Source organism: Benincasa hispida, chromosome 5, assembly GCF_009727055.1.
Source record: "Benincasa hispida cultivar B227 chromosome 5, ASM972705v1, whole genome shotgun sequence".
NCBI classification, from domain to species: Eukaryota; Viridiplantae; Streptophyta; class Magnoliopsida; order Cucurbitales; family Cucurbitaceae; genus Benincasa; species Benincasa hispida.
The window spans coordinates 40,701,547-40,717,808 of NC_052353.1; the positions used below are offsets into that span (position 1 = coordinate 40,701,547).

Genomic DNA, 16,262 nt, shown 5'->3' on the forward strand with positions numbered 1-16,262 from the left:
ACGCTCGACCAAACGAGCTGGCAACCACCTTCAGCCAGTGACCCCTCTCCAGCCATCGATCTCCTTCCAGCCGTTAGTGGCTGCCCCGTTTTCAACCGGTTGTGGCTTGACCCAATACCCAGATGAAAACCGGTAAATTTCTTTCCCTATTTTTACCTACTACAAATATCTTGCTTGTTTTCCCTCAGTTGACAATTACGACCTGCCTGAGTACGGTTGGAATCAGTACCATCGCCCAGTCAGGCAATATACAGTCTTTTGGTCTTATAATGTGAACGGTAAAAAACTTGGATTGTTGACTCAAGGGCGACGGATCATCCTACTGGTACCTCTGATCAGTTTCTCTCATATTATCCAAGAGAACGAATTAGGATTGCAGATGGGTCGTTCGCACCGTGTTGCAGGAAAAGGGGATTTATCTCCGTTTGAGGGTTTGGTTTTTGCGGGACGTTTTACATGTTCCTTAAATTTCATATAATTTGTTATCCATCAGTAAGATTACAAGAGATTTGAATTGTCAGCAATTTTTTTCACCCGACTCTGTTTTATTTCAGGATCTAAGCTTGGGGACGACGATTGACACTTCCCGGCACGATGGGGACTCTACTTCCTAACTGATGATGTTTCCTCTAGGGATGATTATAGGACTAGCCTTGTCTCCTTAAATTTTTCTACCTCTGAGAATGATTTTCTGTTATGGCATTACCGCTTAGGGCATCCGAACTTTCAGTACATGAAACACTTATTTCCGCATGTATTTCGCAATATTAATGTGTCTTCTTTAAAGTGTGAAGTGTGTATTCATGCCAAACAGAGTCGTGTCTCCTTCCACTCCCAGCCCTATAAACCATCCAAACCCTTCACCTTAGTCCACAGTGATGTTTGGGGTCCCTCACCAACCACAACCTCCACAGGGAAACACTGGTTTGTCACTTTTATAGACGACCACACTCGGCTTACTTGGGTCTTTCTTCTCACTAATAAGTCTGAGGTGTTATCTATATTCCAACAATTTATGCCACTGTGGAAACCCAGTTTAATGTCAGGATTGGTATTTTGAGAAGTGACAATGGGTGGGAATTCTTTAACGCTTCCTTCCAGGAGTTTCTTTGCTTCCAAGAGGATTATCCACCAGAGTTCGTGTGCCTACACTCCCCAACAAAATGGGGTAGCAGAGAGGAAAAATCGTCATTTGGTTGAAGTTGCTAGGTCCTTAATGCTATCCACATCACTCTCGTCTTACCTATGGGGTGATGCCATCCTTACTACTGCTCACTTAATCAACGAATGCCTTCCCGGGTCCTCAATTTTCAAAACCCCTTAGACTGTTTAAAAAAGTCATACCCTACAACTCGTTTAGTCTCCGATGTACCACTTCGAGTTTTTGGCTGTGTTGCCTTTGTTCACTCTCATTGTCCAAACCGCACGAAATTTACCACCCATGCTCAAAAGTGTGTCTTTGTTGGGTATCCACTTCATCAGCGCGGGTATAAATGTTACCACCATCCTCTCGCAAATATTTCGTTTCCATGGATATCACCTTCCTTAAGGATCAGCCCTTCTTCCCTGTTAGCCATTCCAGGGGGAGACCTCTAATGAAGAGACTAACTGATATCCACATATACAATTCCTTTGAGTCTGCCCCTATTCCCGAACATGTTGGTCCTATCCTTCCTACCAATCAAGTCTCATGGATAACATACTATAGGAAGAATATCAGGAAGGAAGCAGCGTCACTGTTGCATCTCCGGCTCGCGTCCATGAGTCAAACCCGACATCAAGTACGTGTATTCCTGAAATTAATGAGATTGATACTTGTACTAACAAGTGCAGAAAGGAAAAAAGGAGGAAGCGTTGCTGGATTAAACACCACTATATCCAGATGGGAAGATCGACAGTGATGAACATTCAATTCAGACACATCATCTACGAAAAATGTAGAGTGAATTACTAGAACATTGAAAAAATTGTGAGTTTCTGAAAGATTGAACCAACAGGAAGAGAGAGGGACTAGTGATCCACAAATGGAAATTATCTGACAGTATTTGAAGGAATTGATTTGCTTCTCTTGGATCTTCCAATAAGCCCCTGAGGAAAGGTATTCGGTCATGTTACAAGGTACACCCATGCATAGTTACATTGACATACAGTAACATGTCATTCTTGGAATTTAGGGCCTTTACCACTAGTTTAGATGCAGGAGGTGATACGAGGTAACATACAGGAAGCAATGGGGAACTGAAAGTTGGAAAGCTGCTGTTATGGAGAAAAGCTGAAAATGGAACGTCTGAGATCCAACCTACCTAAAGGGCACAGACGGTTGGGTGCAAATGGTGTTTTCACTATAAAGTACAATGTCAGATGGGACTGTGATTCGATACAAAGCCATTGTTAGTTGCCAAAGGGTTTACTCAAACCTTGGGGTAGATTTACTCGAGACATTCTCCTCCCGTAGCCAAACTCAATTACTATCCGAGTATTGCTATCAGTTGGCAGTTAACAAAGGATTGGCCTTTGCATCAAATGGGATGAATCTCTCTCTTTTCCCTGAGGAAAGGTATTCGGTCATGTACAAGGTACCCCATGCATAGTTACATGACATACAGTAACCTGTCATCTGAATTTAGGGCCTTTACCACTAGTTTAGATGCAGGGGTGATACCGAGTAACATACAGGAAGCAATGGGAACTGAAGTTTGGAAAGCTGCTGTTATGGAGGAGATGAGAGCTGTGGAGAAAAATGGAACGTGAGACCAGGTGATCCTACCTAAAGGGCACAAGACGGTTGGGTGCAAATGGGTTTTCACTATAAAGTACAAGTCAGATGGGACTGTTGATCGATACAAAGCCATGTTAGTTGCCAAAGGGTTTACTCAAACCTTTGGGGTAGATTACTCCGAGACATTCTCTCCCGTAGCCAAACTCAATACTATCCGAGTATTGCTATCAGTTGCAGTTAACAAAGATTGGCCTTTGCATCAAATGGATGTAAAGAATGCCTTTCTCAATGGAGAACTTGAGAAGGAAGTCCACATGAATCCTCCTCCCGGATTTGAAGATCAGTTCAAACAGCGAGTCTGCCGGCTGAGAAAGTCGCTATATGGGTTGAAACAATCTCCGAGAGCCTGGTTTGACAGATTTGCCACCTTTGTCAAAGGACAAGGGTATACCCAAGGGTACTCAAATCATACACTTTTTACAAAGAAGTCAACTTCAAGGAAGGTAGCAGTTCTCATTGTGTACATTGACGTTATTGTGCTCTCCGGTGATGATGATGTTGAAATTGTGAAACTCAAAGCAAAGATGGCCAAAGAGTTTGAAATTAAAGACCTTGGGAAGTTAAGATACTTTCTCGGAATGGAAGTAGCCCGATCTAGGGACGGAATCTCAGTGTCCCAACGAAAATACACGATTGATCTTCTAACGAAAATAGGAATGACTGGGTGCAAACCTGCTGACACCCCAGTTGAATATAATTCAAAACTCAGCAATACTAATAACAGTGTTCCGGTCAATAAAGAAAGGTATCAGCGGTTAGTTGGGAAATTGATATACTTATCTCATATGAGACCTGATATTTCATATGCAGTGAGTGTCGTCAGTCAGTTTATGCAGGCTCCTTGTGAAGAACACATGACAGCAGTTGAACGCATCCTTCGATATCTGAAAGGTACACCAGGTAAGGGGTTAACGTTCAAGAAGTCCGATAAACGCTGCATTGAAGTCTACACTGATTCTGATTGGGCAGGGTCTGTTGTTGATAGAAAATCAACATCAGGGTATTACACATTTGTTTGGGGTAATCTTGTGACCTGGAGGAGCAAGAAACAGGGAGTTGTGGCCAAAAGTAGTGCAGAAGCTGAGTATTGAGTCATGAGTTTAGGGATATGTGAAGAGATCTGGTTGATGAAAGTGTTGTCAAATCTTCATCAAGACAATGAGCTCCCAATGAAACTGTTTTGTGACAATAAGGCAGTAATAAATATTGCAAATAATCCTGTTCAGCATGACAGAACAAAACACGTTGAGATCGACCGACACTTCATCAAGGAAAGACTTGACAACGGAAGTATATGCATTCCTTATGTTCCCTTAAATCAGCAAATTGCATATGTGCTCACAAAAGGATTACTGAAACAAAGTTTTGATTACTGTGTCAGCAAGTTGGGTCTTATTGATATTTACGCCCCAACTTGAGGGGGAGTGTCGAAAAAGCAACTTGTAACCCTAGGGGCATTTTTAGTAATTGTGTGTATCCTAGGGCTTCCCACTAGTCTATTTATTTGGCATATTCTCTTGTACTTTGTGTATCAAAATTAATAATAAAAATCAGTGTCTATCGTGGTTTTTCTCCCTGTACTAGGGTTTCCACGTAACTGTGTTGTTATTCTCTTCCCTATTCTTTTATTTTTAACAAATAATCATCAAATGGCTATAATTACAATACTCCTTGGCCCAAACATACTCTTATTTCCAAGTAACCATATTCTTTTATCTTCAATCTAGGAGGATTAATAGCAACTATTCTTCAAAGAAGATACGTGAGATCAAGAATTTCATCATCTTTTAGGACCCTTTGGAAGGTTAGAGATTCCAAACCTCTCTCACTATCTCAACACTCAAATATTTTTTGGCCCTTGTTTTTTAAAAGATTCCATAATTTTGCTTCTTTTAGGGCTCTTAGAAGGTCATATTTTAAATTCTTCTTTCGTGTCTCAACATTAAAAAAAATTTATGGGCAAGGTTAACAGCTGCAACATAAGTATCTATAACTTTTTCTTAATAGAAACAGAACTTTTCATTGACATAATGAAAAGAGCAAAGCTCAGATTACAGAGAGACGTGAACCAAATAAACCACTAAGGATTAGGAGATGCACCCGAAAACATAAGTAACTATAACTACACGGAAAACAATAAAATAGCCTCTCAATTTCTCCCATCTCCATCTGCCCTAAATCAAGTAGATACTAGTTGGATATGATTTTGAAAGATTGATTTATATATTTCTTATTTGATCTTAAGTTTACTTTTGCATGAGTAGTTGAATTTCCGATGGATGCCATCTCCCTTTCTTTCCTATTCTAAATGACTCCATGAGAACTAGGCTGTACACGACCATTGGAACATACAACAAAATGAATCTTTCCTCCAATATCCTTATAATCGTCATGGAATTAGAGCCAGTACTCTAAGGTTAAGGTTTCTTTCTAGTCATAAAGAAAGACAGACGAACAACATGATCAAAGGTTCCAGAATTTAGGAGGGGAAAAACAAAACCAGAGGGAGAAAAACAACAAAATGGTCCTTGCCTGCTGAGTAACTCGTCCTAGGATATTGTCAGGCTGGGAGTAAACTCCTTTCATTTCATTGAACACCACCCCTAGCATGGAGGAAAACTTTAGTGAAGAAAAAAGAATCTAGAATTTCTCTCCTATAAGTTGAGAGAATAATGCACCATGATGAGTATATGCATCAGAAATTACCTTTATAAGAAATGTCTTCTGAAGGGTCGTTTAGTTCATAATGCCAACCCTCTTGTTGAAATGTCTTAAAGTCCTCCACGCACTTAGGAAAGAAGACCGCATCCAAGTATACATCAACAAGATTATAAAAATCCTAGAAATAAAAACAAAGTCATTTTCAGTCCACTGAAAACTGAACAATTCGCATCTCAGCCACTACAATCTTGCCTGTGACTCATGCTTACCTTTGTATTTGTTGAAGCAACTGGGTAGCATGTCCTATCAGGATATGTAAATGCATTTAAGAATGTATGTAAGCTTCCTTTCAATAATTCAACAAAAGGCTCCTTCACTGGGTACTTCCTTGATCCACACAATACACTGTGTTCTAATATGTGTGGAATTCCAGTAGAATCATTCCTGTGAAATATTTATAACTTGAGATAGAACAGAGACAACTAAGAATGACATTACATGTCCTTTCATATACCTCATGTTTTCTTCTTTCACTTATCAGTTGCTTTTTCATCAAAATGAAAAAAATACCAGCAAATAATCAAACAGAAAAGTCAAAATTCGAAGTCTAACTTACGGTGGTGTACGGAATACGATCCCAAAGACCTTATTCTCATCATCATTCGCCACGGACATAACCTCCGCACCAGTCTTCTTATGTCTAAAAAGCACAGCTTTTGATTTGCACTCACCAATAAATTCCTCAGATACCTTCTCGAATCCAAGCTTCTGAGCAACCTCATCGGACACTTCTGCAAACTCTTCATTCAAAAAAACAAACAAAAAACACTCAGTCCCATCAAATATAGACTCAAATCCTATAAACTAAAGCACAAAAAGAAACATTAAATTGAAACTTGTTTTCACGAATTGGGTAAGAGTAAAACACGGAATTAATTGAAAAACAAAACAGAAATGAAACTGAAACCTGGAGGGGAGTGAGCAGGGGGAGAAGCAACAGCACGCGGAGCCAGAGACGAGAACTGCTTTCCGAAGTGAAGTGAACAAGATTGCGAATAAGGCGGCAGTAATCTCAATTGACGACGGGGTAGTGAGCGTCTGGTGAGGCTGGGATTGAGACGGTGTAACTTCCTGGAAACAAAGGAGGAACATGGCGGTAATGTAGAGCGAGACAACCGGTGAGCTGAGCGGAAGAAGATTCTGTTGCAAACTAAGGATGAACAGGTGAGAGAACGGAGAAGAACAGATTTCTCCATTGATGGATTTTGATTGACAGTTTGAGAACGAAAGAGAGAAAGATGAAGATAGGGGGTTCAATGGGGCTGAAGGCTGATTGTGTGAGGATGGGAGGTTTACGAGTGGCGCTAAAACTCGCCTAAGAAAATTCCTTGGTTAATTTCTTTTTGGGTTTCAATTCATGCCTAAAATTATAAAATGCTATCAAATTATTGAAGAAAATACAATAATATTTTTCTCGTAGACATTTTGAAACTAGTTTCACTTTAATTTTGAAAATATTTGTGAAAAAGTTATAATTATAAATATTTAAAAGACTGACCTTCGAATCAACTCAAGTTATGTCCACAAGATGGAATAGGATCGGAGATGAATAAATTTTAATTAAATAATTAATTTTATTACTAAATTGTTTATTATATTAGTTTTATATGACAATTTGAATTTAAAAATACTCAAATTTTGGCCCAAAAAAGCCAATTAATTTCTTTTAATATAAATAAATAAATATAAATCAAATTATTCACATATATAATCTACATTTAAATATTAAATTCAAACATATTCATTATCTTTCCCAATAAATAATCAAATTTGAAATTTAAATGTAATATTTATATTATAATAATAACAACATAACATTAGATAATTATACTAAATAAATATGTAGAAACTAATTGGGGCCCTTCCCCTTCCCCGTTTAGCTCACGAAGATTTCAAATCCATAATTGGTTGAAAAACATGAACTCACCAAAAAGGAGAAGTTATCTAGCAAACGAGAAAAAAGTATTTACGGGAGAAATCCCCCGAGGGTCAATATTCTAGACACAGAATCTTTTCTCTCACGCATAAAGTTAAAACTACCTCAACAACGATGACAAAGAGATAAACTCTATCCATTCTCTATCGGTCATAGCTCGACGAAACTCAAATGAAAAGAAAACCAAGCTTCTCGATCAAACCAAAAGTAAAAAATAATGGGTTATAATCTTATTTGAGTTAGGTTCAGGTAAATGAAAATTGCATGTGAATGGATGTGGTTCGAAAGTTCGCTTAAAATTAGCTTGAGATCAACATATCCAACTCCAAGACATTGTTAAATTTAATAACATCTTCTTTACTTGTGAATTGCATATATTCATAATTCTTTTTGGATTATCTCTCACACGAGATTTAAAAAAAATTGTATTTAAAACATAATTTCTTATAATTAATATAACTTGAAATCGAGTTACTTATCTTAATTCCATGTTTGAACACAGGAGAATAAATAGATGCTTTAAATATTAACATTTTATTTAAAAAAAAAAAATTATCCAAACAACTCAAACTAACCCGACTTAAATGTTACATGATTTGATTGGTTTGGGATGGGTTCATTAGCTTGTAAATATTATTTTAATTGATACAGTTTTTTTTCTCCACTCCCTCCCCATTCCCCGCCTAATTCGAACAATTGAAATCATGTCTAAAATCCAGCTCGATCCATAATCATCTCTAAACTTTTGTTTAGGCAAATAGCGAAATTTAAAAGATATCTTTTCATAAGTTAGCCTTCAAAACTATGAGATATTGCCAAATTATGTTGAACCTTTTTTTTTTTCTTTACTTTTATTCAATGGAAAAATTGGAGATGGACTAAGAACTCACGTCATTGACTAACAAATGGTTCATCTAATCATAGAGAAGTTATTAGCCACAAAATGGTAATATGTGTACTAGTTCTACACTCTACCTCAAACCTGAGTTTTACACTTTACATAATTTCTCTTGTCTCTTAGCTCAACTTTTTTTTATTATTTCAATCTTTCGAATTTGATTTGAAATCTTATATGATCATTTAAATTTTAATGTTTAAAAGTTACTCTTTAGTTCGATAAAGGTGAAAACCAATTTATCCATTTTTAAAATGGTAATCAATAACTTATCTACTAAATTTATATGTTCAAGTTTTCTACAAAAGTATCTTTTATGACGTTCAGATTGAACTGAAAAGGGTCTGAGATTATAATAACATGCGACATATCTAAATGTTGAATTATTCTTGTATGAGTTAATAGTCTTATCTATAAATTCTTAAGCGCATCCCATTCCAATCACAAATGCAACAAATTTTAAAATATTTTTTAAAAATAAGTAATAAAAATTCATCACATGACAAATTATGATTAAATAATTGAAATTAAATTAACATATCACATTTCTTATTCAATTTAGTCATCCCTCTTATTTCTCCACATAATTTGCTCTATTTAACATTTATATTTACTTTCAACTCCTTATAAAACAAAAAAGGAAAACCGTTATTTTTGTTCTCTTTAAAAGTAGAATGTAGAGAAAAAAAAGTGTTATCAAATTGGATTTTTCACTATATGGAATTTCTTTGATATTTTACACAAACATAGATTTAACTATGAGTAATTAATCAACTATCATAGATTCATGGGTTATTCTAGTGGTGGATAAGAGAACATTCACTTGATAAAGGGTTAAAAGGTCATGAGTTCCTTGACACTCGAGTGTTGTAAGGTTAGACGGGTTGTCCTATGAGACTAGTAGAGATGTGCGTAAGTTGACCCGAACACTCACATATATAAAAGATAAAAAGTAATTAACCAAAAATTCAAGTTACTAGAAAAAAAAAATACTAGTTTCCTCCTCGTATTCCATATTCTCTTGTGTGAACTAAATTTTCTATTATCGGTGATAGATGATAGTAGTTTATCAGTATCTATCAATATATATAATTGATAGACATTGATATTTTATTATATTTATAAGTATTTTAGTTCATTTTATAAATGAATTTTTAATAAATATCGTAGAGGAATTCTCATTAGGCTAATTTTGTAATGTTATATTATTTATTTATTTATCGACAAAAAAAAAAGAAAAAAGAAAAAAGAAAAAAGACAACCCTCTCCGTTTTAAGACGCAGTCAAAGGTCCAAGACCAACTTATCAATATATAATAAATAACTTTTTAAAAAATGAAGAAAAAAAAATGTCGCATTTGATTTAAACTTTTTTTCCTTTTTTTTTTTTGGCATTTAAATAAATAAGTCGTGTTTATTTAATTCCACAATTCAAGGATAATGGAGAACAAGTATCAAATGACACTGTATTTATCATTAATATAATGGTTTAGCAAAAGAAGCTATGCTTATTTAAGGATATAAAAATTGATATATCACTTTATTACATAAACAATATACTAGCAATATATCATATAAATAGAAAAGCTTATTGCTACCATATAAATAGAAAGTTTTGGACCACATCACATATAATCATGCATCATTACCTAATTCTATTAATGACATGTGTTTATCAATCATGTCCAAAAAAATTATTACTCACGTGCATATGAGTTACATCTATCTTTTTACGCTCATTCAAGTTTTACATTAAAAAATCGATAACATTCAAGAAAAATTTATCATATGACGAAGATTGATGAAGTCCTAGATATACCTAATTATTTTCCAAATATATATAACTGTATTTTTAGATAAACAAGAATAGATAAAGATTCGAACGAACCTTTGATTTATTGATCGAAAACATATACCCTTTGACATGGAAAAAACTACATGTCTCTTTTGTTCACAATTTGGATTCTGTTTTATGTTTTTAAATTCATCGAGTTCAACGAAATAGGTTTGCCAGGCAACCTAAATTATATTTATGTAAATTGTTTTGAGATTTTGTGATCCAAACAGTGCAAATTTTGAAAATAACATTTTTGTATTTTATTTTTATATGAAATTTGAATTTTAGAATTTAAAATGTAAAATTGTATTAAATAAAGATAAAAATATTTAAAAATATAGTATGTCATGTTATAAATTCATGTCAATTTTTTAAAATTAAAATATATATTATGGTTGTATTATAAATTAAATTAAGTTCAGTTATAAGTTTATCAATATGATTTTAAAATTTAGAAGTTAGTCCCTAACCTTCTTTTGATTTTTATTTATTTATTTTGGTTTTCCCCTTTTAACCTAGAAGTAAGAGGACAAGGAGAGAGAAGATTGAAACGCCGTCGTTTCCGGCGAAGAAGAACCCACTCCGCGCCGCCGCCGAAGCCAAGGCTGAAAAAATCCGGAAGGCCAAAAATAAAAAGAAATTAAATAAAAAAGAAAGAAAGAAAGAAGAAGAAGAAGAAGAAGAAGAAGGAAGTGAGGTTGCAACGGTCGAAGCCTTTTTACGAGGCTGAAAATCCATTTAAAGTTCTTCACGAGAAAGCCTCAAAACCCATTAATTTTTTTCTTTTTTCTCTCTCAACCCTTTTCTCAAATTTCTCTTTTTTCGTTGTTTTTTGTTTTGCCCCCTTCTTTCTCTCTCTTTTCATCTCAAATTTTCTCTCTTTCTTTTTTGCCCTTTTTTCTGTTATTTGACTGAGACTACAGAGCGATGGGAAAGAAAAGTCCCAGAAAGAAAATAAAGGGAAAGCCAAAAGAAGGAACTGGAAGAAGATTCTGAGCTCCCCCAAATGCCCTTTTCCTTCTTTTCCCTTTTACCCTCTTAACAATGGCGGACGATCCTTCTTCATTGACCAAGGTATTCAATAAAAACACATTATACCCCTTTTAACATTCATTCCTTATTGTCTTTTTCCTGGCTTTTTACTCCATGTTTTAGTTTTTTTTTTTAAAAGTTATCTCTAATCTTTCTATCATGTAATAAACTCTGTGATCTGCTTGTTCATTAAGCTATCTTTTATTCCTGAAATTCCGGGGTTTGATTTTGTCTTTTACATTGGAGCTGAAACTGAATCCAACTGGGATTTCCTGTTATATTTTTCTTTTTTTCTTGTTCAATGTGTTGGACTTTGAGATCATTGCTTCGGTTTGTTCTAAACATTTTTTTTGTTATTATATTCATATGTTTCCCTTTTCGCATCTGTTCCTTATTGAATTTCGAAACCCATTTTTTTTTTATTTATTTATTTTATAAAAGGTTTAGCACATATTTTTTGAGTAATTCTATGTCGACCCTATTGGCTATGGTGTTGATTGTTATTCAATCTTGTATATCTCGTGTCTGGGAGCTGAATCTGTTTGACTTTAATACCTGCATCATCTCGGTGCTTCATAATGCCAAGAAATCTCCATGTTCTGTGGTGCAGCGTTTATCCATGTTTGAATATTGGATCCCAATGTTTTAGGGTCTAGCATGTGCATGACCAATCCTATGGTACTAGTAACTCTATTTGAATACAATCTTTTATATCTGAAGTCTGGGAAGTGAATCTGTTTGGCTCTAATCTCTGATTAGTAGTCTGTAGCTTTTGCATCACAGTGCTTTTCATAATGGCAGGAAACTTTTATTTCAAAGGTTCCCAAGAAATCCCCATTGATGCTAAGGATGATTGTCTTGGTCTTCGCCATGGTCTGTGGTATATTTATATGCTCAGTTTGTCTGAAGCAAATTAGCACCAGATCAAAGGTCGGATTTATGAAAGTTGAGGTTATTGACATGCCCTGTTCAAAGCCTAAGATTGATCTTTCAGATGTTCCTTTTGTGCACTTTCCTAAACCTACAACATATAGCAGGTAGAAAGAAATATCCATTTTGTAGTTTGACTTGAAATTAAAATTGAATAGATTGGTAACAAATAGATTTTCTGCACATTTCAGGGCTGAATGTGCTTGTCACCCAGTTCGATATTTTGCGATTTTGTCAATGCAGAGATCAGGCAGTGGTTGGTTTGAGACATTATTAAATAATCATACTAACATAAGTTCCAATGGAGAGATATTCTCGGTTAAAGTTAGGAGAAGTAATATTTCAACCATTGTTGAAACTTTGGATAAAGTTTACAATCTGGACTGGTTTAGTAGTGCTTCGAAAAATGAGTGCACAGCAGCTGTTGGCCTTAAGTGGATGCTTAATCAGGTAAGAACCATACTGTCAATTCATTTGGTTTCTTCTGCTATGGGAAGTAACATTTGAGTGAGATGCACAAGGATTTTATGCCACCATTTAATGGGCAGCACTTGTGTTGCATGATGCTTGAATTATTGTGATACATTATATATACACTTATCTGTTTCACTGAATATTATCTCATTTTAAATAGCTTCTACTTTGATTTATGATGCCTTATGATATGAGCGGGTCTCTAGTATATTTGCAAAGGAAAAAATAATTGAATTCATTCACCTTTTTGCTAACCTGTAATTATACAACTTATGACAGTGGGGTAGATGAAAGTTCTTATATGTCACATCCATTCTTTCGTTGTTGATCTTTTTGAAAGTTTCATTCTGACCGATTTTATTTGTTACATATGGATCTTGATTTTGTATAAACACACAACTTTACACACAACTTTTCAGATGGTTCCGTTATGCCTAAATCTCCTTAAACTATTAATAGATCATTGTTACCTCATTCTGATTGGCATGTGCAACTAATTATTTGCTGCACTTCTGTTGTAAGAGACTAAAAGTTTCACAGTGTAGCTAAATGTGTTTGATGCATTTTTTAGATTGGTCAGTGTCTTTAGTTATCAGAGTTGATGGTTTTCCTTGTACATCTCTCATAGTTGGTAGTGGCTTGTGTTGGACCGTTCTTTTCTCTAGTCTCTTTGGTGTGATGTAAAGAAATGGGCAGATCTTCAATGATAAGCACTCGTCTTTTGACACTCTTATGGATCTGGTTATATTTAACGCTCTCTATCGGTGTAATCGTTCACTTTCATAGTTGATAGTTGTACAAAACTCCCATACCCTTTGACCTTTTCAACGTGCATGGATCTGGGAGTATTCTATCCTTAAGGTTTAAAGGGGTTGAGATGAGACATTAATTAGCCAAGGTTCAAATATTTCCATGGAGAAATAATGAGGAAGTAGCTATAGGATACAATTTCTTGGGAATCTCAAATGGAGCTGGTCTTATGGTGCGGGATATGTAACAGGCTTGTGTGCCTGATTTCACTTTATTCTTGATCATTTGATACAATTCGTCTTGTACTTTCATACTGTTTAGTGAACTCTAGTTTCTTATTGAACGGGAAAAAAAAGTTGATGAAAACTTTTTGAAATTCAGATGTGTTTTTGTTCTTCTCTGGTATTTGCAAGAGAACTAACCAATTTACCTCAAGTTTATAGATTGTTTCCTCCGGAGGGTTGAATTGATTAGAAGGTTGAGCTTCGTCCATTTTGGACTTATGAGTCATTTTCTCCATGTAGCGACCTTGTTTATGTTACTAGTTTTTCTCTTTATAAGAGTACTATTTTGTTGCTCATGGGATCAAGATTTTATTTGCTTCATTAAGTATTCTTCTAGATATACATACACGTGTCAGCCTCAAATCTCTCCCTCTAATTTTCGAAGAACCGAGTTTCAACTTCTCTGAGAGGTGTCTGTAGTAAGGGGTGGAGTTGTTAAGTCTAGTTGTTTAGTCGTGTGTCTATGATGAAAGGAATTAATAAGACATGAAATCAATGTCTTTTAGTCGTGGACCCACAAACTCGGGTCAAACAAGGAGTGGAGTTAACAACTCCACTCTCCCAACCCTCACTCCTTTCCCTCTATTGGTGGATCATGTATATTCATTCTATGTTTATATTTCCTAATGTTATCACAAACCGAGGCGTATCTTTAATTTGAGCTCTCGATTGTGTTGATGGAAAAATAATGGTGCCGCAACTTGTTGTCATTATTTGTAGGGGTTGATGCAGCACCACGTAGACATAGTAGAGTACTTCAAACGTCGTGGGGTTTCTGCTATTTTTCTATTCCGAAGAAACCTTCTACGCAGAATGATTTCCGTACTTGCAAATTCTTACGATCGAGATGCCAAGCTGTTGAATGGAACCCACAAGTCTCACGTGCATTCGCATCACGAGGTTTTGCTCTTTTATCTCAAGCACTATCTTTATTATCATTATTTTTTTCCTTAAATCAGTTTGAGGAAATTTCCAGAATCTCTCAAAACACAGTAAAGTATATCTAGAGGATTATAGAGCAAGGAAGGTCTCAGCTTGTTATAGAAATGTTTCAGGCAGATATACTCGCAAAATACAAGCCTGTAATAAATGCCACACTGCTGATACCCAATTTGAAGCAAGTAGAAGATACAACAACTAAAGCATTGGAGTATTTCAAGAGCACCCGACACATTGTTTTGTATTACGAAGATGTAGTTAAGAACCGCACTGTAAGACACTACTCGAACCCCTAAACCGAGTTCCTGTCCGGCGTTTCTGTTTTCGGGAAGCCATTTTTCTTACCAAATTCTTGTGTCCATGGTTGTAGAAATTAAGAGATGTTCAAGACTTTCTGAAGGTTCCACGAAGGAAGTTGAAGAGTCGTCAGGTGAAGATACACCGAGGTCCATTGTCGAATCAGATCGAGAACTGGGAAGACGTTCAGAAGGCATTACAAGGAAGCCAATACGAGAGTTTTTTAAAGGCAGACTACCGGAAGTAACGAGCAAAACCCAGGAGGCTGGCAAGCTAAGAAGATGTATATAGCATCATCATTTTGTGCCATAGGTAATCACCGACAGGAGGAGGAATTGAGCCATCCTTTCTGTTGCAATTTTGGCTTTGGCACAATGCCAATTTTTGTTTGTTCTTAGAGATTTAATATTCTGTCTTTATTCTATTCCTTTTTCTTTCTTTTTCTCAGTAATATTCAGTTCATTCTTTTAACCTCTTCTCTTCTCATTTGGATTCAACATTTTTAACACCACTAATCATGATAAAAGTTCCACAAATTTTTTATTGTATGAAATGTAGTTTTTGTTGGGGGAAGGGGGATTGTAAAGACCACAGGCATTTTTTTCCACTTGCTATTGGAACTTAAGAAAGTTGATTTACTCTTTTGATTTATTGTTTATCATTCTTATGTTAAGCATTTTATTTTTATTTTAATCTATCGATGTATGTGATTAAATTCATTTGATTAGCAGAGAAGTTATTTGGTTAAAATACAATTTTGGTTTCATTGAAATTAGTTAAATAAAAATAATAATATTTTTTACGCAAGAGAGAAACGCTATATAAACATCTAAACCAATACAAATGTTTATTTATTTATTTATTTTTTTTATAAAATCAATACTAAATAATAGGAGTGATCAAATTAAAGATTTATTGAAAATATAAAGATTAAAATAAAATCTAAGATTTATTGAAAATATAAATATTTGAAATTAATATTTAAGTTTTAAGGGAAAGTTCAATTTTCACCTTTGTCTTTAGATAAATGTGACATAAAATCAGATGTGACGTTGACACTTATTTTTCGACGTATTATTGTTGAATCTAACTGCTTTGAGGTATTTAAACTACTTGATGAAGAAGAAGTGGATCTAATCGAAGTCTCTTCGTTTATCGAAGAGACTACGTCCAAGTTGCAAGATTAGAGGGGCATCTTCTGCGTTCATATTCGATGGTGCCACAAATAAACATGATTTTTTTTTTTGTTGCAATTCCAATGAGTTGTGAAATTAATGATTTCAGGAACTTTATGATATGAAATCCCTAGTGAATAGGAATTAGGAACTGTTTAGATATATGAACCCCCAATTCTTAAACACTAAGATTTTCAATTGATTTGATTTCAAC

At 35.0% G+C, this 16,262-nt stretch overlaps 2 protein-coding genes across 2 annotated transcripts in view; one reads left to right on the forward strand and one right to left on the reverse strand.

Moving 5' to 3' along the window:
• Window positions 1–6,840, reverse strand: part of LOC120077722 (presequence protease 1, chloroplastic/mitochondrial-like) — a 20,385-nt gene extending 13,545 nt beyond the window's left edge. Inside the window, exons 1-5 of the mRNA XM_039031685.1 lie at window positions 6,408–6,840; window positions 6,057–6,240; window positions 5,710–5,884; window positions 5,486–5,618; window positions 5,312–5,382 (exon numbers count right to left, since the gene is read on the reverse strand). Of these exons, the coding sequence (XP_038887613.1) occupies window positions 5,312–5,382; window positions 5,486–5,618; window positions 5,710–5,884; window positions 6,057–6,240; window positions 6,408–6,696 (852 nt within the window). The 5' untranslated portion in view covers window positions 6,697–6,840. The remainder of the gene's footprint in view (window positions 1–5,311; window positions 5,383–5,485; window positions 5,619–5,709; window positions 5,885–6,056; window positions 6,241–6,407) is intronic.
• Window positions 6,841–10,678: 3,838 nt separating this feature from the next.
• Window positions 10,679–15,524, forward strand: LOC120078467. Its single transcript, XM_039032734.1, has 6 exons — window positions 10,679–11,241; window positions 12,001–12,236; window positions 12,321–12,579; window positions 14,358–14,537; window positions 14,693–14,848; window positions 14,947–15,524. The coding sequence occupies exons 1-6, from the start codon at window positions 11,212–11,214 to the stop codon at window positions 15,118–15,120; spliced, it is 1,035 nt and encodes a 344-aa protein (XP_038888662.1). The 5' UTR covers window positions 10,679–11,211; the 3' UTR covers window positions 15,121–15,524.
• The last annotated feature ends 738 nt before the right edge of the window (window positions 15,525–16,262 follow it).

What these genes read in the sequence shown, in the direction of transcription:
- LOC120078467 (XM_039032734.1), top strand. Translation starts at nt 11,212, where the DNA reads ATGGCGGACGATCCTTCTTCATTGACCAAG. An exon ending in ATCCTTCTTCATTGACCAAG is followed by an intron (nt 11,242 to 12,000) that starts GTATTCAATAAA and finishes TCATAATGGCAG; the next exon opens with GAAACTTTTATTTCAAAGGT. An exon ending in ATGTAGTTAAGAACCGCACT is followed by an intron (nt 14,849 to 14,946) that starts GTAAGACACTAC and finishes CCATGGTTGTAG; the next exon opens with AAATTAAGAGATGTTCAAGA.